The 26,801-nt window shown below is 40.2% G+C and overlaps 2 protein-coding genes across 9 annotated transcripts in view; one reads left to right on the top strand and one right to left on the bottom strand.

Annotated features, from left to right (window-relative positions):
• The window catches only part of Nckx30c (solute carrier family 24 member Nckx30C), a 62,905-nt gene that overhangs the window by 9,967 nt on the left and 26,137 nt on the right, over positions 1–26,801 (top strand). Inside the window, exons 2-3 of one of the 4 annotated variants that reach the window (XM_070658992.1) lie at positions 1,783–1,806; positions 14,856–15,138. In XM_070658992.1, the coding sequence (XP_070515093.1) occupies positions 1,783–1,806; positions 14,856–15,138 (307 nt within the window). The remainder of the gene's footprint in view (positions 1–1,782; positions 1,807–14,855; positions 15,139–26,801) is intronic. The other 3 variants (XM_070659004.1, XM_070658996.1, XM_070659015.1) reach the window with 3 other exon arrangements.
• The window catches only part of Kon (chondroitin sulfate proteoglycan 4-like protein), a 110,184-nt gene that overhangs the window by 72,815 nt on the left and 10,568 nt on the right, over positions 1–26,801 (bottom strand). For 3 of the 5 annotated variants that reach the window (XM_070658929.1, XM_070658944.1, XM_070658950.1), the window contains one exon: positions 7,387–8,005. In XM_070658929.1, the coding sequence (XP_070515030.1) occupies positions 7,387–7,465 (79 nt within the window). In that variant the 5' untranslated portion in view covers positions 7,466–8,005. The remainder of the gene's footprint in view (positions 1–7,386; positions 8,006–26,801) is intronic. The other 2 variants (XM_070658957.1, XM_070658937.1) reach the window with 2 other exon arrangements.

The raw sequence follows: 26,801 nt of genomic DNA, 5'->3' as shown, positions 1-26,801 counted from the left end.
TGGCAGAAAGCTCGTTCGTAAATGGGCGTCATTATAATACGTGCATACCAAGGAGGAGCAGAATTTAATGCAGTTTGACTTCTCACAAAAGACAGCGAACCGCTTATCGCTCTATTCTCGTAGGCATGTCGTTAATTACAAAAGCGTTCGCAGCCGCTTTTATGAATATTAGCTAAGTTTCGCTAAAATTAATACCATCGCAATTGCTTACCGCGACGATTCGTAAGTTACACCTCCCGTACAATAGTATGTGCTTGATTGATAATCTTCGAAATAAACCCTTTGCTTAATCTCGTCTATTGGAAATAATTATTTTATTGCAATGCAATTTATAATATAAGACACGGTGACTTCAACGTCAATATTTTATTCGCACACTTTTTCAACAACGGACGTAATAAATTTATACGAAATTACATTTAATCCAATTAAATGTCATTATTGTTGTATGTGTTGATTCGCATGGTAACCCGATGTCTTTCGCGTCGTTTAACGAACGATATTCTGATTATCTGACATTTGCTGTTTACCACGTCTGTTCGAACTTCTCTTTTAATGTCCCGGAGTGACATTGAGTAACTTGTCTTGAGTCCATTACATGCTCACCCCCGCGTGAAATTCATTCTTATAAGGCAAGTGCTTTAATTAAATGTCAATACGATGTTTTTCCACATCATTTGACATCGGTCAGCATCACTTTGCGTCCCGGGCTCTAATTAAAAATGTTTCAGATCAAGCGTAAGTTGTGCATCTTTAAAAAAAAAAATAAAAAAATGTACATTGTTGTTTTTGTATACGTGTCGTACACACAACCCGTCGCTCTTCCCACTTTGCGATAAATACTACTTTAAAGTTCTTTTTAATAATTTTTTTTTTTTTTTTCTCTCGCGCGAAAAACATCGAGTTTGGAACCGAATTATAGTGGTCTGCCTGTGACAGCATCGCAGTGCTTACGCGAACAAATATTTTTATGTAATGTGCAAATAATATACATACACGTACCCACGCAACGCTTTCACGCGCAAATAAAACGAAGCCATGCGCGTTAAATGATAAAGAATCGGCTTTATCAAAGCTATGTATTGCAGCTGTAATCGTAATACCAAGATAGTGTGGCTTTGAATGTCATCAGCGTTATTTGTTTAAACCAGTACAATTATAACACTAAACGAAAGTACGAAATAATTATCTACAATTCTTTATATAAAGAGGCCAAACTTTTCTCTTTTCTTTTTCCTCGTATGCCAGCTGAATGATTAAACGTACACTTCAAAATATATGATTAAAACAAAATTCACTGAAAATCGTTAATCGGATAGAAAGTTATTTGTCAAATCGTTATCATTTTACATTGTTCGAAACATCAATAGTAACATACACGACATACGTGTTTCCTTAACCGGAAAATTTATGTAAGCTTGCAACATGTAACTGTGTCGTGAAGGAAGGATAACGCTTAGAAAAATATGTAATCGAGACAGCCAACATCACCAAGCCTTAGATATTTCACATTGCCTTAGAATTACCGTTACAATCACACCTCTTACTTTGAAAACTTTTAATATGTGCCCGAATCGTTATTGCAATTAAATCTGTACAACTGCTGGCTTCTACGATATCACATATTTTTCTCGGTGTTGTCTGTGTAACCAATCAGTGTTTAAGCTTTCAATAAGCATCGCATTACTGTTGAAGTGTTTGCCCGTGTTATCACAAAGCTAGCTAAGAAACATTAACTGACTGTCGTTATTGTGATTGTAACTGAGTGTTTCTTGCTTGCAGCACCAGAGCGCCGCCCAGGCATTGGTGAGTCGCATGTCTCTTCCTCTTTATTCCTCTGCCTTTCGTTTCTTACATGCATATTTTATGTACAACCTTTAACGTATCTGTCGTCATTTCGTTTTTAAATCGCCAGCCTTTCCTCGCGGTCTAAATCCGTCAGAATTGAGGCAGGTAATTGCGCCTCGTGGATTATTCACGTGCCATGTAAATATAACAAATGTGTTAATTATCCACGAGAAAAGGTTGGATAAAATTAACGTCGGCGATATCTTCCTTATTCTTAATCAATTCATAATCAAAGCTGCATCATGATATAAATGTGTAGAAAATTATCATTGTCTCCTTATTCGCGAAACACCTTCTCTGTATGCAGCGTGTATAACACGATTACACACTTGTTTACTCTATGCTACACGTTAAAATAGGATCTATGGGCGCAACTTAATTTAAGCTACGTCAGATAGCTTTAAAATATAAACAAAGTAAACGCACAACTGCGTGCAATTGGATGAGACAATGACTGAAATAGATTTAATTATTTAATACTGTTCTCGGAGACGATCTTATTTGCATTTTAATTAGGATTGTATTAAAAAAAAATAATAATATCCGCGGGCAAAATAAGGTAAGCTGAATCAAGAAACTAGGAAGTTAAAAACTAAACCTTTAAACTTTGTGAGAGCGCAATGATTTTTACGCGATGCTCGTATACCAACTTTTAACAAATTCTATCATATCGAGCTTTCTAAACTCGTTTTAGCCTCGCTCTTCAAAGGCACTCTAAACATCTGAAATCTAATTTATATTAATAACTTGCGCGATGTTACGCTTGATTTTATAGCACGCGACGATTTTTATTCTATCCCAACGCCAAGTTTTCAATCATCAGTTTATCGTGAACGTTATACATATTTTGCAATTAATTTAATTAAATCGCCAAAGTATACGGTACTCCCTTTTTCCCTTTCTCCAACATTTAAAATTCTCGGCAGATGTAACGGACAGCGGTAGTAAAAAAAAAAAAATAAAGAAATTGATTACAAAATTCATGAGGGTTAATTGAGGCAAAGTTGCGACATAATTACATTTATTCGTAGAATCACGTGCCGCGTTTAATCAATACAATGTTTAACTTATCGAATCACGTCGAGCCGGAGATCGCGGTTCTGCACAAAAATAACTCATCACCGTATTTCAATGAACAATCAGCGAGATTGTTTCGCGTGGTCGATGAAAGCTCGCGCCGGTAGGTCCGATACGAGGCGGAGGCGGAACGACGCTCGGATGCACGTGAATATAAATCTGTCCACGGCACCGATGACCTCGTCTCGCTTTGATAAATTTACGATGATATCAGCGCCGATTTTCCGAAATGTCTCCGAGTCGCGATTTGTGAGAAACACGCGACGGCCGCGAACGGCGCTTATTCTTGCGTATACAACGTCAGACGATTCGTTGCGCACCATAGGACGCAACGGATCTTCGTGTGTTGCTCGCCGTAGGACGAAATAATTTACTCCTGATGGACAGCGCGGAAAATCCAATCGCTCGGATAATTGAATTGTCAGGCTGATCAGAAGAGGGGAAACTTTTGCAACCTTTCGCAAGATCGAGCTTTAGATTTTTTTTTTTTTTTTTTTACCGGTACGCGCATCATCGTCCGAACGGTTCCGGCCGTTCCTTAAAAACGAGAGTTAAGCAGAAATATTTCCACCTGACGGATCTCGATACAGACAGATAGACGTTACCGAAAACGAAGATACGAGGTCGTTTTGCTTTGAACTTTTTTCCCATTTAAATCTTATTAGGCCAACGTGCCCGAGTTTTTAAAATGAGATCACACGTTATTCATGGATGCTCGTTTAATTATTAATCACGAATCTTCATAGAGTCGCCTTAGATTGAAAAATAGCATTGGAAGAGAAGCTTACGATAAAAAAAAAAGAAAAAAAAATTAAACGATAGTGTGAAACGCGGATAGAATTTGTTTCAAGATATCGTTATTTATTGCCCATTATCCAGAATTTTGTTCGGCGGCGCGTGTGCGAAACAATTTTACACGGAGGTACAAACTAGGTCGGAAGTATTGTAAAAGTTGTGTAATTGCGATCGTATCGACTCGACTGGGATAACCGATTCAAAGCTAGAGACTTCGACGAGAATCCCCAGCTAGTTTCGCGCGCTAAAGCAGTCGTAGAGTTGTCGTAAACTTCTTCCAACCTGAGCCTGTCCATGGGCTCTTTCCGATCGAAATAACATCTACTAGTTACATTGAAGTGACAAGTATCACCAGACTCATTAATTTTGCACGAATGTTTTACCGTAAAGTTAAACGTTTCGAAAATTAACCCAATAATGGACACTCCTGAATTCTTTAAATACGCGTTACATAATGCGCTGTAATTCCTAAGTGTATTTCTTTCCGTCTTTCCTTTTTTTTTTGTTAATTTTTTCATCTTTTTTTTTTAATTATTATTATTAAAATACAGACACATTATCTTACGGCACAAAATTTAGTATGTGGCGAAGCTTATCAATTCTTGAAAAGGCAAGTGAAATCAAATTTCATTGATTATCGTTGTTACTTTTTTTTAACCGCTTTTGCTACTTTTCGATCCTCTCCTGATATACGTTTACTGTGCTTACATGTGCTATAAAAATGCGCGTAGAAATTTCCCAAGATCTTTCCAACCATAACGTACAACTGAATCTTTTTTATCGCATTCAGTTTATAGCTAAATATATATTGTTTTTTTTTTTACTGACTTTTTATTAAGAATAATTCAATAGCAGCGTGTCCGAAAACGTGTCACGTGGGTCACGCGAGTGTCGCAATTTATTCGATCACAAAGCAACAACGATAATACCATTCACTGCTCTAAATGTCGAATTTAACGCTCGTAGGCCATTTAATTAAAATTTAAAAGACCTTTCTATGCGTTTTGATTGCACATGCAAATTATGTTATCACGCGCGCACGTCGCTGTCAATATATTTTGCTTGCGTATACCTATTATTATTTCAAAACTATAATATGCTGTCACATACATATACTTTTTTACGAACTTACGTATCAACTTTAACGCCATTAATATTAATCGGAATTAAATCGGTTACCTATCGCGCGGTGATATTTACTTCACCAACGATTGTATTACATTTTACATGTACATTTTTATCAGATAAACGACGGGAACAAAGATCGCTGATTTGCGGAAAACTTTCTTGATCAAATAGAAGGTAGTTTCCTCGTTCACATTGAGCATGCAAATGAATATTTCAGCTTTGCTGTGTAAGCTAACTTAAAATTAAAGGGCTAACCTAAAGCTTAATATGCAAGTAGCCTCATTATTCAGTCATGTACAATTTTATTAACCATTTATCTTCTGACACGCAAATTTTTCTTTCTCTTTCCTTTTCTCACTTTCTTTTTCCTCTCTCGCTTTGTTAAATATTGTTATTTCTTTTTTTCTTTTTTACCTCATTCTTTCGCAATTACAGTTAACTTTTATCCTACTCTGCGAAACCATACATAAGTAAATTGATAATAAACTCGACTTAACACCGCTTACACTTGCGTATATCAACACGCGTGATAGTAAAACTAGAATTTACCGCGACGTGGAACTATGCTTTTTAAGGGTATTGTCAATAATAACGTTCCATACGTCAAATGACGCCCGAAGTGCTTTGACGTAAAGTGGAACTTTAAACTACAATTCTGCGGTATAAGATATTGACCATAACGTTGTGCACGAGTGACGTGATACGCATATATTTTCGTCGCCTATTGACGTGTAAAGTATACATGTAAGGAGAAATATGTTTTTAATACAACTTTAGCTTCAAACGGTATTTCCTGCAGAACGTCTCTTTCGCTTATCCCGGGCCATCGATTATTAAATTAGCGTAATGCAATTTGGTCATTATAAACACGAATGACATGACATAATCCTTCGTGTTTCCACCAAAGATTGTAGCCACCATCGTGACTATAGTTAAACAGCTTACTTGTATACATTCATGATCCATCTAATATTCACATGTTACATGTATACGAGGATACGCGAACTCCGGGCGCTTTAATATTAGCTTTCAGTTCAAAGTGAATTTTCCAAGTCAATATTCAACCGTGTTAGTCGTTCTGTTGTTACATAATAAAAGAACAACAATCTTCTAACTTCGTGCCTGATGACATTAATAATGCGATCGCATCAATAATCGATTAGCTTTTACAAACACTCGTATGAATAAATTAACCAAATTGAACGCGAAATACTATCGCTGTGTACGATACTAAGCTCATCGTCGGTAATTAAAAGAGAACGATATTTCCATTCCACAAGATATTAGATACTTTAATTCATTGATCAAATTAATTCGCGGCATTGACAACCAACGGGAACGAATTCAATTTCAGTTAAAAGAAATTCTGAGAGATAGAAAAGAACGTACACGAGAAAAAGAGACAGAGAGAGAGAGAGAGAGAGAGAGCGAGTGCTGTGACATTTTGCAGAAATAAATTCACCGAACACAAACAAATTGCCCTCGATATCGTACATTTTTTTTATGTGCGCCGATTTATTTTTATTTGAGAAAACGATTTTTCAGATTTTTTTTCCGAGATATATTATCTTTACGAATATGTTGTGTGCATTCACCATCTTTCAAATTTCTCCTTTACGAGCGCCCTTAATAAACTTATGACCCGCGCACGCTTTTATCGCTGGCTTCACGTTAATGTGGATATCTTGGGGTAGCAAGTGGGGCGTAAAATTTCCGCAATCACCATTGTTCCAATATTGAATTAAAATATAAAGAAAAAAAAAAAAAAACGAGTATACCTATACAGTATTACAGACGTGGACAACTTACGGTAATAAAAGATCCCCCAAAAAATTGTATCTAAAGTGATCGTTCCGACAAAAGCGTTATATTTGTTTCAAAGTTAATTAGAAAAAAAAAACAATTATAAACGAAAGCGCGGTATTATTTTATTGAAAGTGTACATTTAAAAAATTCTCATTCCTCGTCGAGATTCCATTATAAATTTATATGTAAATTGAACGTTGTATTTTAATATTACATTATGTAGATCGACTTTTTCGCATTATGGCGCAAAATGTATTACGTTATAATATTATCTTCAATATCCTTAGAATAGTATGATCTCCATCGACTGTTAATGTATAGGTGTTTTCGAGCGTAACTACTATCACCGATAACAGGCCATTAATTATCACATCGGAAAACAGATAATCGCATGAGAGAACATCGATGCGCAATATATCGCAGGATGTGCGCGTCGGTTTTGTGTCTTCTTCTTTTTTTTCTTTTTTTTTACATTAGAAACGTTATTTACTTTATTCACGTAATTATACTTTTTCCTCCGTATTGTTAACTTCACGCAAACTAAATCGCGAATTTTGAATAAATTTTGATACCGATACTTTTTACATCAACCCATGCACACGCTTCGCGTGCGCTATTTTTCGAAGGTTTGTGCACGTTATTATAATTGAATAATTTATCAACATCGACGATGCGTTGTCAGTTCAAAAGACCCGATTAAAAAAGTACGAAAAAAAAAGTCAAACTACTCACCAATCTGCATGAGCTTCAGCGGAGTTGTTGAGTTCAGCCGGTGACTGTAACATAAAAAAGAAGATATTATTGTAGACATGTCAGTTAATTAATGAGATTAATAAAATTTTTTTTTTTTTTTTTTTTAATTTATACTTACTTAAAAGTTGCTCCGCCGATGCAGGATGCCTATCCGAGGCCTGCTCCTCCTCTCAGATGGGACGTGACGAGCCATCCTTCCGCGCACTAGATACTCGCGAACGCGCCCGGATCAATTACTATCGCGAAAATTACTTAAAACTTTCGCGCGTTATTTTTCGGCACTCCCGTATAAAAATTATCGTAAAAAAAAACGATTCGTACAATTTAATATCGGCGTGCGGCACTGTAATTTCTCACTGAACATTTTAATCTGTAACAGAAAATAAAAAAAGTTATGTTGTAAATATTAAATATAATTAAATAAGATAATAAAAAAAAAAAACGTTATTAAAAATCTAAACTATTTAATTCCGAAGAAGTTTATACTTACCCTGAGGTTGCTCCGCTGAGGCTGGATACCCTTCCTGGGCCTCTTCCTCCTCCTCTCAGGATGTCTACGGGTTGTCGAGTTGGTCCATCTTCAATGGTGGAGTATTATCTGAAACAGAAAAATTAGAGTTGATATTCTGTTCTACTCAATGTATTATTTAGCGCGTATTATTTATGCCTTACCGCGCGCGTGTTTTGGTCCCGGGTGACCGGACGCACATTCCAGCGCTAGTCTAGTTATCGCGCACCGTCCCCCCCCCTTCTCCCCGTGCTCCCCGCGCCTACAGTCGTCGACTCCCGAACCTTCGCAACGCGTACGAGACGGCTGACTGCTGCTAGCGAGCACCCTACCCGATCAGGCGATCCATGGAGCGCTGTGATTGGTCGGCGCGCTAGGGTCTTCTATTCCCTCCCCCCCGAAAACGTCGCCGACGACGTTTAATTATTTCAGGTGTCACCCCGATTCTTTTAAAATATGATTTTGTTCACGTGTTACATTTACGCACAGCTGAAACGTATTTCTTACGAAAGTAAATTTTCTGAACAACCGAGATCCTTTTTCTCCCGCTTATTAATCAGAATAGTAATTATCTCAATTTTACTCTATTCGACGTGGTCGCTGTGCTCGACCTATTTCTTTTATTTTAGACTCGGCTTTATGGAGAACAGGTAGGCGGTCTTGTGGAACCAGAATAAGCTCTACCTAACTATCGAATGCAAACTTGATATGCGTCGCTAGCACGAAAATACTTGGAAAAGTCGTAAAACGATATATCTAACGCGAGCGGAGAAAATACGAGGCTTTAGCTCCTTGAAAATATACAGGCGCGAGATATCAGTGTACTGTTACTAGCATATGAACGCAAAATCAATTTTGCGTAAAAACAACCGACGATAGCTACGCAATACTCGATATTACGTTATTGCGGAACTTTACCGATAATAAAAGCAATGATGAGGCAGAGCTTTCTAGATAATAAGGGTAAAGGTTTTTCTTGCATAATATTCTAATTAAAGTGACACGGTTATTTGAGTGCACAGCTTATTAATGATTGTGCGGAAGCAAACATTGCGCGAAACAGAAATCGAGAAGATATTAAGGTTGCTCGTATATTAAGGGTTTGTGCTTTGCATTTGACACGTAGCCGTGTAACGAAGACTTGTAACTTTCAAGCAAAGAGGTCGCCATAACGATAGTTATTGTTCCGAAAACGTAAACCGTAAACCTTGTTCAGTTTTCGAACAGCCGTACAAAAGCAAACGACAGTCGGAGAAAAGAACAATATGGTATACAACGTAAATTAAATTGACGGTTGCGATCGTTTCGTTAAATTCACAAAAATGGTTTAGAAATTTCGTTATTCGATGCGAGTTTCGTTGGGAAATTTAAGATCCAATAACCAAGTAAAGTCACGAAAAGCTGAATAATTCCGTGACATCGCTCGAGAGCATTTCGATAAGTCCCCTTCCCCAATGTCGGGCGAAAGAAAGCGCTGATTTATGTAACGTTCGTTGTTTACACGCACACAACCGTACACGTGTAATAGACAAACTAGCGCGTATAAATTTGCTACGAGTTCACGTAAGCTGCTTACTCATCCACGCGCGTAACTTAATACGCGAGCGCTAAGCATATTATTGCAGCCGACAACTTGTCGCACAGCAATCTCCTTCACCGACGATAATATTCAATTAGAAGGCAGCAGTCACGTGCTTTTCCGACTGTCTTTCTCAATCCACCGTTTCGAAGCAATTTCACATCCCTCGGTATGACGCAGACGAAACCGATACTAATTAATGCGTTTGCATTTAATCACGACGTGAGTAATAACATTATACAATTTCCGCGATCCGGCGGGGTATATTATTTCAGAATCGGCGAGACCCTGTAATTTTGTGACATGGCACGAGAAGGGTATTATATTTCAGGCTATTCATTATTTTCCTGTATTACGGAGAATCATTTGCTTTCGTGACGGAGATCCATTCGTTCAACGCTTATTCGAAAGTTATGTTCATGGGCGAAATGTCCCTCCCCTCTCCCTCCCCTCCTCCTTCCTCTCCCTTTCTTAATTTTCCATCGCATCGATTTTTGCGCGAGTATCCAGGGCACGAAAGGATTCCGCGGAAAAGAAGAAAGAGAGAGTAGAATCCTCTGTCCTTAGAAAGGCGCACCGATAAATTCCGAGAATTGCCGTGAAAAGTCCGTCGATTTCTATGATTCGACGTTACCTCGAACGCGAAATGCCATCGATCGCCACGACGAATGGATTTCCATTTGGTAAATCAATTGCGTGTCTCTCGTAAATTTCTTACCTCCGGTTAAGTGACACTCGCACGGGCTTTGCATTTATCGGGTTGCGCGATCGCGTTAGTCGGCTTACAATTTCTTTAATATTGAACGATTGCTTGGGCGTTAATGATTCTTGCACGTAGGCAAGTATTTTCTCCATGAACGATTATACATAATTTATTGTACATTTTTTTTTACGGGATATTTAATTTTACCTCATATAAATGCAATATACAATAACATATTTCATATTATTTTACACATTAAAATATATATATTTTTTTTTAAATTTAATTTTATTTAGTCTCATTTTGCGCTATTTCCTACAGCGAATAATTAGCATAAACGGAACGAATTATGCAACTGACAAAATAAAGTTGTTTGAAATATTAAGAGGTCTTTGTACGTGGAAGCAGAAATTGTCGAAAGCACGTCGACAGAGAGATAGGAGTCGTTCCAATTTTATTTTCAACCGAGATCGCCGAAGACTTGAGCTACCTTTGTGTGCTGCGTCTGCACTCTTGCCATTTGACTCGATATTACCGTAGAAATCTTCCGGCCTACTTGACGTTATAAAATATTGAAAAATGAGAGGAAATACCACCGGAAGAACAGTCAGCAAGAATTCAAGGGCAAGCCCTTCTTTCGCCCGATATCCCGAACCGAGCTCGCGTCTTTTCACGACCCTTTTTTTTTTATTATTATTATATTGAACCCTGCAAAGAAACGATTCGTCAGATTTCGATACACAGATAACACGCGAAAAAGTAAGTTACGGTTGTAACGCAAGTCACACGAGAATTGATGAAAAATGTAAGCGAATCGACAAGTTGCCGGGGAAAAGTTTTTGGAATCGACGGATCTCTTCTCTAGCCCGATGAAATACTTGATAAGTCGACTCAAGTTTCCTTTGAGTGCTGTTCACGAAGGGAAGAAGTTACGAGACCGGCGCAGATGGTACGGCCTTCCCGAAGCAGCCGTTTGTGACGTCAATCAAATATCTTGGATTTCGAAACAAAGCTTCGCTTCGTGATTTCCCGGTTATTAATACGCTGTTAATATAACGTTCTCGCATTAAAAAGGCCTTTAAAACCTTTAAAGCACAAATATATTCCAAAATCCCTTTCAGCACTTGTGAACATGCCATATGAACCATTTCTATCGCTTGAAAGACTCAAATTATTTCCTGTAACTGGAGGCGTTACACGTGTAAAGCGTACCTACGCGATTATTAAAAAAAAAAAAAAAAAAAAAAGAAAGAAATCGCAACATCTAATTAAGAAGATACACGGGAAAAGTTGTTCGCGTGCCTCGCGCGCTGCGAGACTATTATATAATTCGTCAGATAACGTCATGCTACAACCGCACGAAGGTTTTCGCTTATTAATTCCATTTTCCGCGAGAATGATAATTCACGTTTTGCGCGGGTAGCGTCGTAGATAATCTTATCTTAAAACCAGAAATAAAAATCAAACGATTAATGAGTAAAGTTGGCAATTAGTAGTGATAATCAACCTAATAACGCTCCGCGCTAATGAGTTGCAAACTACTCGACTGATCAACCACTACAAGCATTATAACTAAATGTCGTTTACGCATGTACAAATAGAAACTGTCTACATGTACGTATGTGTATTTACTCGTTGATAATAATATGAATTTCAGGAAAATTAATATTTATATTGCGCGTAGTAAATATTTCATCACTATAATTATATTGCAAGATTGTGCAATTACTCTAGCAAATATGAATAACGATTTAGATTGTTTAGAACAATAATAATTAATGAGCAATTCATCATTTGTATCGATATCAAATGGGGTGAAAGTGTTAACGAATAGAAAGTGTTCCCGTTTCGTTTTCCAGGAATCGTAGAAATCCACGATATCGTGTATAATCGTCCGAGTGATATCGCGTTATGAATTAGCCCTTACCCAGGGCGCAAGTAAAGAAACCCTTAGACATTTTACGCGCGAAACGTGACGTGCGAGCCGTCGCTTAATTACTTCACAATTATCACGCGCGGTAAATCGCTTACCATTTAGTCCATTAGAATTCGCACGGCATTGTCAATTTCTAAAGGCGACCCGGAGTTACACAGGATTTAATCATCTCAGATTTAATAATAGATATACGCCGCATAATTGTAATCTCCTCTTTAAATATTTGAGGGTTAATCCACCGAAAGTTGTCGCAGAGCCGCGGCGCACGACAACTCCGCCACAATTTCTGCGGCTACACGCCGTCTCGAAATTCAAATCGGGCACCGCAGACGCCTCTAGTAATTAGAAAGTTCATTACCCCGATAACGGAGTGACAACGACAGAAACCCGTATCACCGCTGTCGCAGCTAGATGACTTTCTCCGCGAGGTCGGCTCGGCTTTGCCACTTTAGTCTTTCATCTATCAGTATTCACATCATCGGCAGGAATATCCGTCATTGATGGCAAAGCCCACACGCATTGCTTATTAGAAAAGCATCCCACGTTCTGCGACAGACTCGCTCGCAGATAACAATGTCAATTGTAATAAAATACAAAGCGCATATATACGCAATAAGCAGGGCGACTGCGAATATTTAATTTGCGCAAAATGGTTAAAAAAAAATTGTTTTTTTTTTTTTTTTAATTATTATTATTACTTTTTTTTTCTCTCTCTTTTGAACGCAGCGTTCTTATCTTTTCGTGTTAATTTTTAAATCGTTTTGTCGCGCTGTGGGTGAACTTCAACCGTTTTACAGATTTAACGTCGGAATAATCTCTCAAACAGGGTTATCACGTTTCAAGTTGTAGCAAGGGTACCCGATTCAATTACGCATTATGAGATTTCGCAAAGTGGCGTCAAAATCGCACAATATATTCTGGGTGCAGGACATATATCTGCAATGTCGTTATCGGTTAACGCAATTTTCACGTAACATCTTCGTTGCATAGGGCACTATGGATTACATTAGATTCATTATTCAATTACGACAGGATAAAACTCTTTCTCTCGGGGGGATAACGAACCCGAGTATATTTTCATATCTCTCGCGTGCGCGCAAATATAAACGCGATTACGTGCTAAAAAAAAAAAAAGTAATTCCGTTTTAATTGAAAAGATTTACTACGTTTTAATAAAACAGATGTATCTAATTATACCTAATTTCATTGGTAAAAGACGTTCTCCAAGGTCCCCGTAAAATCTTACGCGCGTCATAATTCGATCTGTATATTGTAATAGTTACATATCGCTCTGTCGGTGACAGCGAGCTTATTTCGATAAAACGTTCGCAAGTCGCGACATGCGACGGAGCCGCGACTGGCACAATGTCGTCCCGAGTAATATCATTATTTTCCTGCGCCGTGGAAGTTATTACGGAACACGATTCGCTAATGCGCGCCGAACGTCATCCTCGGATTTATTTCGCCGTCGTCGTTCCGCGGTGGAAATTCCGTCAGAAAAGTTAGCGCCGCGCCTAAGGGAGAAGTATAATGGGAAAACATTGTGGCGTCGCGATGAGCCCGGTGGACGACGGCACGTACGGTCCAATCTCATCATTAGTTTACGCGTTCGCTGTACAGCACTCGCTGTCGATATTCGAACACCGTGCTCTAATACGCAAAGGTGACGTCCATGCGAGCGACACGCTCGCGCGAATCCGTCGGGACGCGGAGAATATAGGCTCATTTCCTATTTTTCATCCTTCCGCGAAAGAGACGTCGTGAATAATGCCGTTGCCAATAACAGACGCCTGCGACAAGCCGTGCAGATCTGAATATCGGGAATAATACGGAATTAACTTCTTTTTTTTCTTTCATTTTTAAGCAGTCTCTGAAGCTGAAGTAATACCCCGTTGCTTCGACTGTACGTTAGATATGAATGGGAGATCTAATTGGGATGCGCTCTACGAAATAACCGTGCCACTTTATTCATGAATAAGCAAACTGAGAGGCGGAGTAATGCTCTGCCGCTTGGCCTAAGTACACAACCGCGTGATGCTTAAATATTGCGGCGGCATTTGTTACCGCGCGAACCGAAAATGTTAATTACGTTCTGGCCACACGATACTGTCTGTGGTTACTAAGCACGAGTTTTAATCCCAACAATCTTCTCTGTTCACACGGGCAAATTTATATCCTCGAGAATACCGAGGTGATAAAATTAATGATCCTTGGAAGAACGAAATTATTTTTAATCGTAGATACCGCGACTTAACAGTAACAGAATTAATCAATACACGAATAAATCGCGAAAAAAAAAAAAGAAAAACCTAATACACAACAATTAAGAACTATTATTTCAAAAAGTACGCAAAAATAAATTAGTCCAAGGTATAATGTAAAAATTAAAAATTATTCAGAATATTCTGTGCGCTTTTTGTCTTCTATTCGATGGGACAATGAAACTATGAAACAATGTTACATATACACCCGAAATTTTTTCGCTGTAGAGAAGACCGAATGAAGCTCCTGCATGAATTTTTTTTTCCCTCCCTCTCCTCCCTCCCCCCCCCGAAAAAAAAAGATATTTCCGTTCTCATCCACGTCGAACAATTCCGCTTTTTCTCGAATTGTCCCTATAGAGCGGCGGTTATCGTAACCGCCTCGAGTGACATAGAAACGTGCGATGGCAATCGTGAGACCTTCCACTGAACGCCGAAATGGCGTTGTGTGTGTGTTCCAGCAGCATCCGAACGCGATCAACAATAGCGAGACGAGCGTGGGCGGTGCGTCGGGTGCGTGCGGAAGCATCCCGGCGCCCGGGGAAGCCGGATGCAGCAGCAGAGTTGGCAGCAGCAGCGGCGTCGGTGGCGGCAGCGGCGGTGGCACGAGCTCCAGACAAGGGTGCGAGCAGGCCCACGGGGGTCCGTCTCACTCAAGGGAGAGCCACGCGAAGTTCCGGCACGGCCTGCTGCAACTTATGATCCACACGATCGATCCGCTCCACGACGGTCAGTCCCGCGCCGGTATACCAACTCCACACTCTATCACTCTCGCTTGCGGCTTGCGCTTTTCCGTTAGCACGATATATATAATTACTCGTTTCTCTGGTGCCTGTTAGCTGTCATTCTCTCTGTGTTCCGCACGGTCTGCATTTCGCACGCGTGGGCACCATCCGCGCGGTGCCTGTCGCTCCCGCGGTATCATCGAGCACTCACATTTCCAACATCACGCTCGATCCCGGGAAGCTCTTGACAAAACGGATGTCGCGACTTCGCAGTAAATTCCGCAAAAGTTTGGTCTGCACGATTAAACCGATATGAAGAACGCCGCTCGTGATAGCACTTGCAAGACAGATTCATGCATTTTTCATGAGACCCGATATTTCGAAAAATGTGGACTCGCGGATTGGAGAGCGTACGTGCACACATCTCTTTCGTTACTTCTTTAAATAGCTCTTTATTTCTTACCGCAACGAGATATCGAATTCTTATTATCGAAAATAAATAAACGTTGTTGAAGTTAATGAATCGGTTATTAAAGAAAAAAAAAAAAAGAAGAAAAGAAATAAAAAGAAGAACCAGACCAAATTGAAGTGACTGCAAACGCGTAGAAACTTGAACAGTGATAACGAAGTTTTTCGCGGGATTTCGAAACGAATATTAATAAATCCTCGATCGGAACCAATTAAGAATCTCTCGTAACGGAGCGACCCGAAACGCAGACCGACGAAAATTTTTCAAGCTGGCAACACAATTTCGCCGCTACTTAACGAGGTTTTCAATCATTACTGCAACCATTAATTAGCGTGCATAACAGCTATTGTGTTCGGCGATGTAATTACGCTACAGCATGAAATTTCAAACGCAATCGATCTATTAATACATATAAAGCCGCGACATCTTGAAAAATACAATTGCATAATTGTGATGCTACTCAAGGGCTGTTTTATTTGTTTGCATGTTTGCACAATCGATAGTCGGCGATGCTTTTGTGATTGTAGCGCCGCCGGGCAAGCTGAACCGACGAGCTTTCGGAAACTCTCGTCCCGGCGACACATCTCTGAGACAAGTCGCAGAATTTCCGACAGCTCGACGGATAAAGTGTTTTTAAACGTAGAAACTATGCAAGCATTTAATAAAAACCCCGCGGCTTTACATAGCAGACAGACGGACTAATATATACACGCTCGAGGCTTTAATCTCTTGGAGAATTCTATTGAAGAATAAAAAATTTCATTCTCGTTACTTAAACGCCGTAAATTTCCGATAGCGAGAGACCCCCTGAGGCTAGCTTGACTAATAATTTGTAATTTCCTCCTTTTTCTACAATAAATACGCGGCAATTACGAATTATCCCTAGATTAAAACGATAACGCGGAATTAATAATTGAAACGTGCAAAACGTATCCCTGCATCGTTGTTAGACAAAAACTTTTCTGTGTCGAATGGTTATGTAAAACGATTTAAATAATATTTATATAATTTTTGCACAAGTTTTACGTTAGTCTGACAACTAAAGAAAGCACTGTCTCCCCCGCTCCCCTTTTAATTAAAAAAAAAAGAAAAAAAAATAACGTTTTTTATTCGTTTCACTACGAGATAATATTTGAACTTTGAACTGGCTTGGTATTCAAATAGAAAGAATCGCAGGAAAGCGCATTACTTGGGGAGCTTCTTTGCAGATTCGTTCTACCGGCGTATTGTCGGAGTGAAACTTAGGCAGCATCCATCGTACGTTGATGTCTGAATAACGACGTCTGAAATGTGCGTGAAATACGGACGGTGCCCACATTTTCAGAAAATGCATGCCGGTTCGACAACGGTTTGAATGACAGACGTAGATAGTGCATAGCGTTGCTATATCGAAAGCTTGTTTGTCAAAGATCTATGGCACGTATGTCGTATCGATTGCGATAGTAAAAAGCTGTTAACGCACGCCGCATGTTATACTTATATTTCTCTGTTCTACTTTTTGATCTTACTTTTTTCTTCTTTTTTTTTTTTCGCATATTTTCGTAGAAGGACATGCTATCGATTGATGTGTAATATTTTATTATAAAAGACATCCTCCTTTTGACAAATATATGAGACTCGAGCGATGTTGCATTTATGTGCGCTATGCAAGCTCGACGAAAACTCATCGTGCAGGAATTTTGTATCGAGCGTTCCTAGAGCTTGATTGGTTTAAAATTTCACTGTGCTCGGGATGCGTCCAAAAATAGTTATCGATGACGAACGTGATCGCTGGGTCGTGCTTCAGGCTATAGCCGTCCGTTAATAAATAATTCGGTGGAGATTGAAAGCGCGTAGGAAGTCAATGCCATACTTTCCGTCCTAAATTATTAGCGTTATCGTCCGGTAACTGTTCGCAAACGTTTAGCGCACACCTAGGCGACACCGCGTTACCCTCAATTACGTTCTTCGCCGGCGTTAATTCAAATATTCCCGCGATTAGCATTTAAATGTCTCGTTTAGCTCGTGCCGTCGTTAAATTAAACGTCGATTTATTTTCCGCGTCGAAAGATCCACCAAACAACCCGTTGCCACGTTCGGTGGCTGAAAAATACTGTACACTTGCCAAGTACGTTCTTGTTTGTCGTATACATATATATTCTCATACATGTATTTTATACTTTTTACGGTTATTCGTGCCTGAATATTTTATATACGTTTATATGTGCGGCCTCTATATAAAATCTTATAAATACGTAATTCTTTCATATTCGCAAATACTCGCGAGTGTTTATTGCGACACTGTTTCCTAAGTTCAACTACTTGCAATCGAAATAACTGCAATCGGACAAGTTAAAATGACGGAACGATGAAAATTATACGTGATATTTAATTAATTTCCACGCTGAGTCTTTTACTCGAAATTCGAAGAGGCATAAATTACAAGAATCGGCGAACTGTACGTTCAATCAATAAAGGATTCCATCTGGGGTGTCTAAAACGAAGCCCGGTCTTACTTGTTTTCAATTATCGCTGAATATACGATCGGTTATCTCCATTCACCGCCGGCCGGGATTCCGCGGAAACGACATATCCTCGCACCTGGGTACCCGGGGCATTAAATTGACGATTGTTTCTCGCGAATAGTGAACAGTCGTCCTTGTATTTCCGATTAATACGTCGAATCGCAATTAAACAAACGGACACGCCGGGACAGAGTAAAATCTCGTTGCGCCGCGGGAACACGTCAGTTATGCGGGAGAGGATAACAAGACTCTCAATCGCGATATATCAATTAAGCGCGATCGGAACGTCGGTAGATTAAGTGCTCGCGATAACGACACGTGAAAGCGCCGTTTGGTTCCAGTCGAGGGTGGTGGAGAATAAATGCGAGTCCAGTCCGTGATATTTCTCCCTTGTTCGCGGGCAACCCGTGTGCATTTATAGATCGAAGCGCGGCTACGCGCGAGCGTGCGGGAGACGGAGAACATTATTTCACTGTGGCACCGCAGTCACAGTCGCCGCACACGCGGCGGCATTAACAAAAGCGTGGAGAAAACGCGATAACGTTTCCATTTTCTAAAACGGCCCCGGATCACCGGTTCGGCTGCGACGTAAACGTCCCGAATTCCCTCTCGTTCCGATGAAAATACCGTTGCCACGCACGGCGACGTAATTTTCCGTGCGGAATCTTGCGCATTAATCTTGCGCGATAAACAGATAATGAATAAAACAGGAACCGGTCGCGAACGGTGCGTGAGCAGCGCGAGGAAAATCGCCACTCAAAGTCGACATGGAACAATAGTTAATTATCGCGCACGTCACTTAATGCGACGCGAATCTGTTTTTTTTTTTTTTCGCATATTCTCCGAGTGAGAAGTAAATGCGCCAAGTCCTTAAAAAAAATACGGCCTTGCCGTTGGTAATAAGCGGCTCTCTTTGTTACGGCCGTCGTTAATGCGCGTCATTAATTCGGTTCGGCTCAAAAATTAGGACAGCTCACATTTATCGGCGTTCAGCGGACAAAGCGCGGCGCGGTGACGGGTCGCGGCCCGAGTGAAAAGAGGGCCGTCTAATTGATGGTCACCCTTATCCTCGCAGTGGCGCGTGACCTGACCCATTTGCGCGGCCGTCTTCGGCTTACACGATACGTACACATGCAGGACGAAATCAATCCTACGAGGTTGCCGGGTTGGCTTGTGGATTAAGATCTTTATCAGTCGTGCCGCGCGAGAGCACCCTGCACTTAATTTAGCAATTAACAAACGCCGCCGTCGCGCGGGCTCGTCCAAGGGCCTCGAGAAAACGGACGGAGGGCCGATTGTATCCAGAGATAAAACGTGCAATTATCCGATTAAACGATTTGATAATTTGAGAGCCGATAGCACGATCCCGGGGGAGGGGAAGAAGTGATTTCCGGCGCGTTTCGGAAAGTGCGTTTTCCTGCAAGCTTCGGCGAAAGTGTCACTCGTGAGCGACAGAGCGACACTATTGAGAAGCAATTATCGGAAATTATCGGGAGAATGCATGCCGCCGAGGGTGATGTAACGCAACAGTTCGTCGCGATTGTAATACGATTGCATAATTTCGTATCCTGATTTATCCGGCACGGCAATGCTAATAATACTTGAATGTTACAAGAATATCGGGGACGGATGAGTGATGGATAATCGATCTATTGTGCAGAAGACACAATTACGCGCCGGTATTGCTTGCCGAACAACTCCGTCTTACGTCGATAAGCCGCGGATTTCGATAAGTCATACTCTGGATCCTACCTTCCTTCGCTGTTCGTAGATAAATGCATCTGGTGCCTATTACTTCACATTTTTGTCAATAATAAAATATCGTTTTTTTTTTTCAAGAAATTAGTTCTGACGCGCGACTCTTAATTCCTACATATTACGGGAGAATAAAGTTAAAATATTTTGCATGAATATTAAAAAGATATATGGGGAAAAAACCGATCTTTGGAAAGCCATAACTTATTCGAAACGACGTGTCGTGTTTACTGTTCCAATTTCAACCCTTTTTTTTCCGCGAATTGTCAAGCGTTTTACGCCCTAGCTCGTAATACTCGCGCCAGTTTCGCGGATATGCATTCGCCATGAAACAAAAAAAAAAAAAAAATACGAGGCCGACGTTGATGTGAGAACGTTCGGATTATATCGCGCAAAGCGATGGCTGCGGCCATTCGGCTCGGCAGCATGTTAATTCTCGGCATCGATCTCCCTGAGCCGCCGAGAGTGCCCGAAAACGAAATGGAAGTCCGTATATTTGTTCGCCCCTCTTTTGATAGCATTGACCCTTCACGGTATTTTACAGAAAAAAATTCTGTGCACGAAAACAAGATCTTAACGGGCGTAATTAAGGACTGAAAAGATTACGACGGCCGTACCATAAATTTGCAGAGCTTAACGACTAGATATTAGTTTATTTAAAGTTTAAAGAGTCTTAAAACCATTTATCTTCCTACCATTTCCTCTTTTTTTTTTTTATTCTACGTATATAAAATCGGACAAAAGTGAATTACGCTGACGGAATCAATTCGGTATTTTATCATCAACGATTTTCGCACTATTATTTAATGCCTCCTTTCGGAAGCGTTAAACCGCGGATTGGATATCTCGTCCACGATGTTACGATTGACTCGTATCACTCGAAAATACGGTATGTAATATCCCAAGTGATGCCTGTTCGATTTCCTGTTGGAGTATGACACACTCGAACGTGTATGTGTCTCGTGTCACTTCAATCCGCGCGCCCATCTAATTCGCGATATAGGCCAACTTGCCCGAAACTTTAAAGTTATAGAGCGATAGAATTGTAGAGTTATCGATACGTATAGATAGATTGGTGTAGGTAGCGTTTTATTATATAAAATTATAATTGGCCTTGCCTCGATTGCGTAAAACGTTCTATAATTGGAGAATCTTTTTCCGAGAGCCGATGGGAAAAGGTCTCGTTCAAAAATACAAGTCTCTCTTGCATAGAAAGTACGCTCCGACATTGTACTCCGTTCCTCTGAAAATTGCTTGCCGTCCGACAAAATACGGAAAGGGTTATTATAGATGTTCCCGCTCGTCGGGTCCGCGAGCCCGCGCGGAAATAACGCGATAGAATCCCCGAGCGCTCCATACATAAGCGCTCTTTTCTTTCCCACCTACATATCCGTCGCGAGGCGTCGCGAAGCATTTCGCGACGGAAGCACGTCATTAATCTGGATGGCGTGGGAAAACGTTCAATACGAACGTTTTCAAAAGCGGCACGTACCGCCGTCCCCGTCCTTCGCGAGGAAACAGTGAATTCTCCGCTTCTCCGTCAGGCGCGTAATAGATCTACGCGCGCTGAAATAGATCCGCGTGTAATTCACGATTCCGTCCCGCATCTTTCAGCGCGATATCCGGAGCTCTTTCGCGGAGCGCGGACGAGACGGGGAAGAAAAAGAATTTCGGGGAAGGAAGTCGGGGGGGTAGGAAAATGCGTTTTGCAAGCGGCTGCCGGCAGCCGCCTCCTCGCCGTTTGGTTCTGAATAAATTTGCGAGCCGCGTTTTGAGTATATCCCGAGCGGTGGTGAGTGGCGAGTGTGTATCGGGACCCTGACCTAGAAACCAACGCGTATCGATCGTAACTAGCGAATCCACACTTGGGGCTCGCCTTCCTTTTCCCTTCCTTTAACTCCGACGCTTTAACGTCATCCAAACACTACTCGAGATAATGCCGACGACGGTGACCAAGGACCCGCTGTTTCTAGAGCGCTCTCTCGGACCCGCTGTTTGTGCAGCGTTGCGCATCCCCGATATGCCGGCAAGTTTATCTTCGCTTTCTTTTCTTTTCTTTTCAAATCTCGGCGGAAAAGAAGAAAAAAAGAAAAAAAAAAAATCTCCATACTTTCATTATTTTAAACTTACGACCGCAAATTTTCATCAAATTATGTAAAAGGATGGATACAATGTTCTTTAATTAAAATACGCGAGACAAAAGCAGGTAGCGCGCTTTTTATTTGCGGAAGCATTACGCAGTTGACAAAAAGAGACGGTAAGCCTGCAGATTAATGTATTATTATAAATCGCGCGGGAATTTTAAATTTACTTGTCGCTGAAACGATGCACTTTGCGATTTTACGACATCGTCTTTTTTTTTTTATTACTACCTCGTGTCGCAATGCAGTATTATCGCTGAAAGTCTTAAGGCGGGTTATTAGCATACTGTTTAAAAAAAAAAAAAAACCTTGCTTGCCGCGATTGATGGCGAAAGTAAACGAAGGGATGGGCGCGATCAAAGTGTAACCGACTTCTTTTCCTGAGAGCACCGGAATCTCTATTAACAAGGAACTAATCTAAGAGCTTAAACAGTCCCACCGGAGATTATAAACCACGAGTTAATCGGGATGACCGAAAGAAATTTTGTAGTCGCAGAGATCGACGCAGGAGTTATACGCATGAAAGTGAATATAATTAACGTAAAAAATAAAATACCTGCAGTATTTTAAACCCTAAGCGTAGTATTAAAAAAAAAAAAAATTACAAATATCTACAATTGTAATAATTCTTAGAATTTGCAAAATGGAAATGCAACCAAGAAATAAAGCAGACAAAAGAAATGCACGTGATTCCTACGCCTTGAAAACGAATATTATATTAAATTCATACCGTGTTTACATTCTGTTATATCAATGATCCCAAGAAGAAAATTCATGACCACTCACGTCCACCTGATAAATTTCCTGCTACATAACGTATCTAGGAATGAAAAAGTTGTGCAGAACTTATATGGCACTTGACAATTACATTAGTAGGTCACAGATGTATCAACCTGTTTGTTAAACTTTATTACTTCGTTTTGTTACGATTGGTATGATATTATTCGCTTTATTCCGCGCTGTAGAGCCGTCGAATTATTTATCATCGGATTACACATACTAGTGATATCTCCCATAAGCATTATACGCAGTCTTTTACGCAATTATTCGAATTGTATAACCGACTACCTCTCATAATACAGTATATAATAATTAATTTGGTATAATAATCCTAATAATTAATATTTAAACAAATCGAGAGATTCTCTTTTTGCAGAGCTGAATTATTAACGATACGTTTTTTTTTTTTTTTTTTAATAAAAAGAAAACTAATGCGAGGACATTTAAATGCAAGCTTAATCGAATAGAAATAGAATAAATTTATCTCTAATCCGTATAATATTAATATGATTATATATGTATAGTCTGATAAAAAATTCATATTATTGGATAATACAAAATTTATAGCGGAAAGAATCAACAACGTATAGATATTTTCGCTCTCGATTAACGCTTCGCGAAACAACGGGCACACTTGTGGCCGAAAATCAACAGAATCTACGGCGGTTTCTGTGTATCCCTGCGGTTTCTGGCCGAAGGTGGCGAGCGAGTGCGAGCAATCAATCACGTCGGGTTTTGCATTAGAATTACCTAGCAGCACCCACGCCTTAATCGCTTACACGCGAGGTAGTATTCGATACCGACAACGGCCGACAACGAAAGGCCCCAGATAACAGAATCGATCGACCTTAGTTGAAGTGTTTGGCAAAAGAAGCGCGGCATCGATTTTGCTGAGAGTTCTTGGACTGCACCGAAAACTACGAGAGAGAAAGAGAGAGAGAGAGAGAGAGAGAGAGAGAGAGAAGTAAGGCTGTAACAGGATGTAAAGGGCAAGGGTCTCTTGACGCAGTCTTCGAGTACGCGGACGATCGCGATAGTTGATAAAACGTTGCTTCCTTAGCCACGATACGTACAATCCGTGCCCTATATCGATCTTCATATATAAAACGCGCTACTTTTCTGTCGTGCCAACGATATTTTTAAGTTTTGAACAGGTGGCTGCGAAGAAGCTAGATAATTTTTATAATTACGAAGGTATTCGTTACAGCCTACGTAGCGACAGGATTAAATGGATAGAGGCGAGTGCTCGAAGTAAAGTTCAATTTTCTGTATAATTCGCTAAACGGGCTCCGGATGACAGCGAAACTCGTTATCCCTAGCTCACTACCGTGACCATTTTGAATTTAAAAGGGGATTACCCTGAGACGAGTTATTGAAATCTGACGGGGACGAGTTATTGAAACCACCGCCGCCTCCGTAAGGAAGATACCGTTTCTGATCAACTCGGTCAGTGCATTCAGGAATTTAATAGTCCTTGACTTAAGCGACTTTTTATGCAGCCTCTTATGCAGCCTTATAACGACGATTTCCGCGTTATCGAATCGTTAAAAGCAAAATATATTATGATAAATGCAAAGATTATACAAAATAGACATATAAATCTATACTTCAATTAACTCTTTCATTAATTATGAATTAATACAAACGTAACATTGATAAAATAATTTCGTTAAATTTATTTCTTTTTTTTTTAATATAAATTTGCGTACAAATTCGATCACTCAGGGATATCCGACTTAAACCGAATGCAACGTGTGACTAAACCGTAAAATTCTTTCTCTATTCGCTCGAATGACATTGCATTTGATTTGGCGACTCGGCAAATACGAAGGTATGTCACCTGTTAACATAGCTGTTATTCCACCACGGGTAGCACCCCTTGTTAGCTTTCCACGCGCCCGTGGTCTTTAACTATGCACGAATTCCTATGTTGGACGGCTATAGAAAACATTTACGACGAATACGTCGCAACTTTCGCGCGTTGCTCGATGTCACTCTCCTTATTTTCGACGGCTGGGACTACTTTCAAGTGTTTATAAAGCGAGAAACGAGGCATTCCGAGTAAATGCGGGTTGATTGAGTTTTGTGGGTTAACAGTGCCCTGTCGAGCCCACTCCAATATCATGCCGACTTACGACCTCCCAGCTCCTACTCTCGACGTTTACGCTACCCGACCGAAAGCTTCCCTCCATCTCGAAACTAGTAATCGGCTGTAAGACAGTTTAACAGATTGAGACACGACAGCTAACTGACCTCTTCCCTCCCGTTCTCTTTCTCTCGCCCATCTCTTCTGGCTCATTTTTCCCTCCACCCACTTCCTTTTCCCAACTTCTCGTCTTGCTCCGGGCAGCTTCGAGGTCGATACTACTATCGCACTCCACTTTCCAGCCCCCGGGGGCACTTTGCCTTTCTTTTCTCGCCTCGTTCTCTTTGAGAACGAAGGCTACTTGCCCGAGCTTTTTCTCTTTGACCTACTGCTGGCATCGGCACGCAGATCCGCGATCCCTTGTCACGAAGCACGATAAGCAGGGAGCAAGGTAGACCCTTTTAAGCTCGATTCACGCCACGGACAGAGCAATAATCTTGGTTTGACCAGCCCGTTAGATTGTATCATATCGCAATCGATTTCGAATCAAGCCTTCGAGCCTTTGATCTCTCAACGGTTTGTTTATCAAAAATATAATAGCTACATTGACGTTGCTCACGCGAATTGACCTTTTGCTATCGCGCCCGTATCTTTTTGTAAACTCGCAGAACGTTAAACTATAAGTGATTGAAAAACGATATTATTTTTTTTTTTTTTAAACAAAGCCTTACAATTTTGCGAGCATAGATGCACCGCAGATATTTTTTATCGCTCTCACGCCATTATTCTCTTTTTTTTTCTCTCTTTTTCTGTTTTTCTTTTTTTTATTTTTTTTTTAATTTTGCCAAACGGACGAACGTGTTATGTATCGCGGGGAGATTCAATTTATGGAACATAAAAAAAAGCTACAGATGTATGCGCGGACAGCGATTGCATGCAGACAGCCGAAATAAATAACAAACTACGAACGGCTGAAAATGACTCTATTCTATTTCCATATAATACTGAATTTCAGTTCTTTCGCGGCTTTTTTTTTTTCATCCTTTTACTTTTCATTTTGACCTACTGTTTCCTAACGGAACAGCGGCAAAAGTTCGCACGAGCTGTGGTAACCGACATATTTGGAGCACCTCTCAACTGATTCGCGAAAGCAGATTGTTAGTTAGTTACTTCGCGATACTTTCTGACGAGTGAATTTTAATGGTGACTTGCAAGGTTCTCGGAAAAATATATTTCATTTATCACAAATGATACGGAAATCTCGGCGAGCTTTGAAACAATTTTACTTATCACAATTTAGTTTAATAATTGTTTATTACGTGAAAGAAACGTGTAAAAAAAAAATGATATAAAGTCAGCGAAAGGACTGAAGAGATCCAGAAATAAATGATTGATATTTACTTCTTTTTTCCTGTACTCTGTCTTTCTATTTTTAGAATCTTTTTTTTTTCTTTTCTTACGACGCAACACAATGCAAAATGGATATCCCGTATGTATAATTGAACGAGTGGTCAATTGAAACAAGTAACCACACATATGACGGCTTTTTTTATTGCGCGTGATATCCATTTAACAATCAATTAATTTGATTGAACATGCCCTTGATTAATTCGTCGCTATGTAAAATTATCTGGCTCTTGCCGAAATTACTCGCATCTCATTGAAGTTAAATATTTCTTAATCGCAGGTGCAGTAATTCTCGTTTATTAACGAAGGTTACCGACAAACGTGGAGCGTCTTACGATCACGAAAAGGTTTCCCATTCAGAGAAATAGATAATGCCGATTGATCGACTACTTGTTGAAATAACGATGATCCCCTTTAGCGGGAAGACTGTCGAGTTCTCGAATTCTCTCCCTAAAGCTATCTATAAAACATGTACGTTCTAAATTATGCATGATCTGTACACATGGCGCCCTGCGAATTGTACATACCGGAAACGGACGT

The sequence above is a fragment of the Cardiocondyla obscurior genome, linkage group LG01 (assembly GCF_019399895.1).
Source record: "Cardiocondyla obscurior isolate alpha-2009 linkage group LG01, Cobs3.1, whole genome shotgun sequence".
Taxonomy (NCBI): domain Eukaryota; kingdom Metazoa; phylum Arthropoda; class Insecta; order Hymenoptera; family Formicidae; genus Cardiocondyla; species Cardiocondyla obscurior.
Note: the sequence above shows the minus strand (reverse complement) of the source record. Positions and strands in the feature narration are given on the sequence as shown.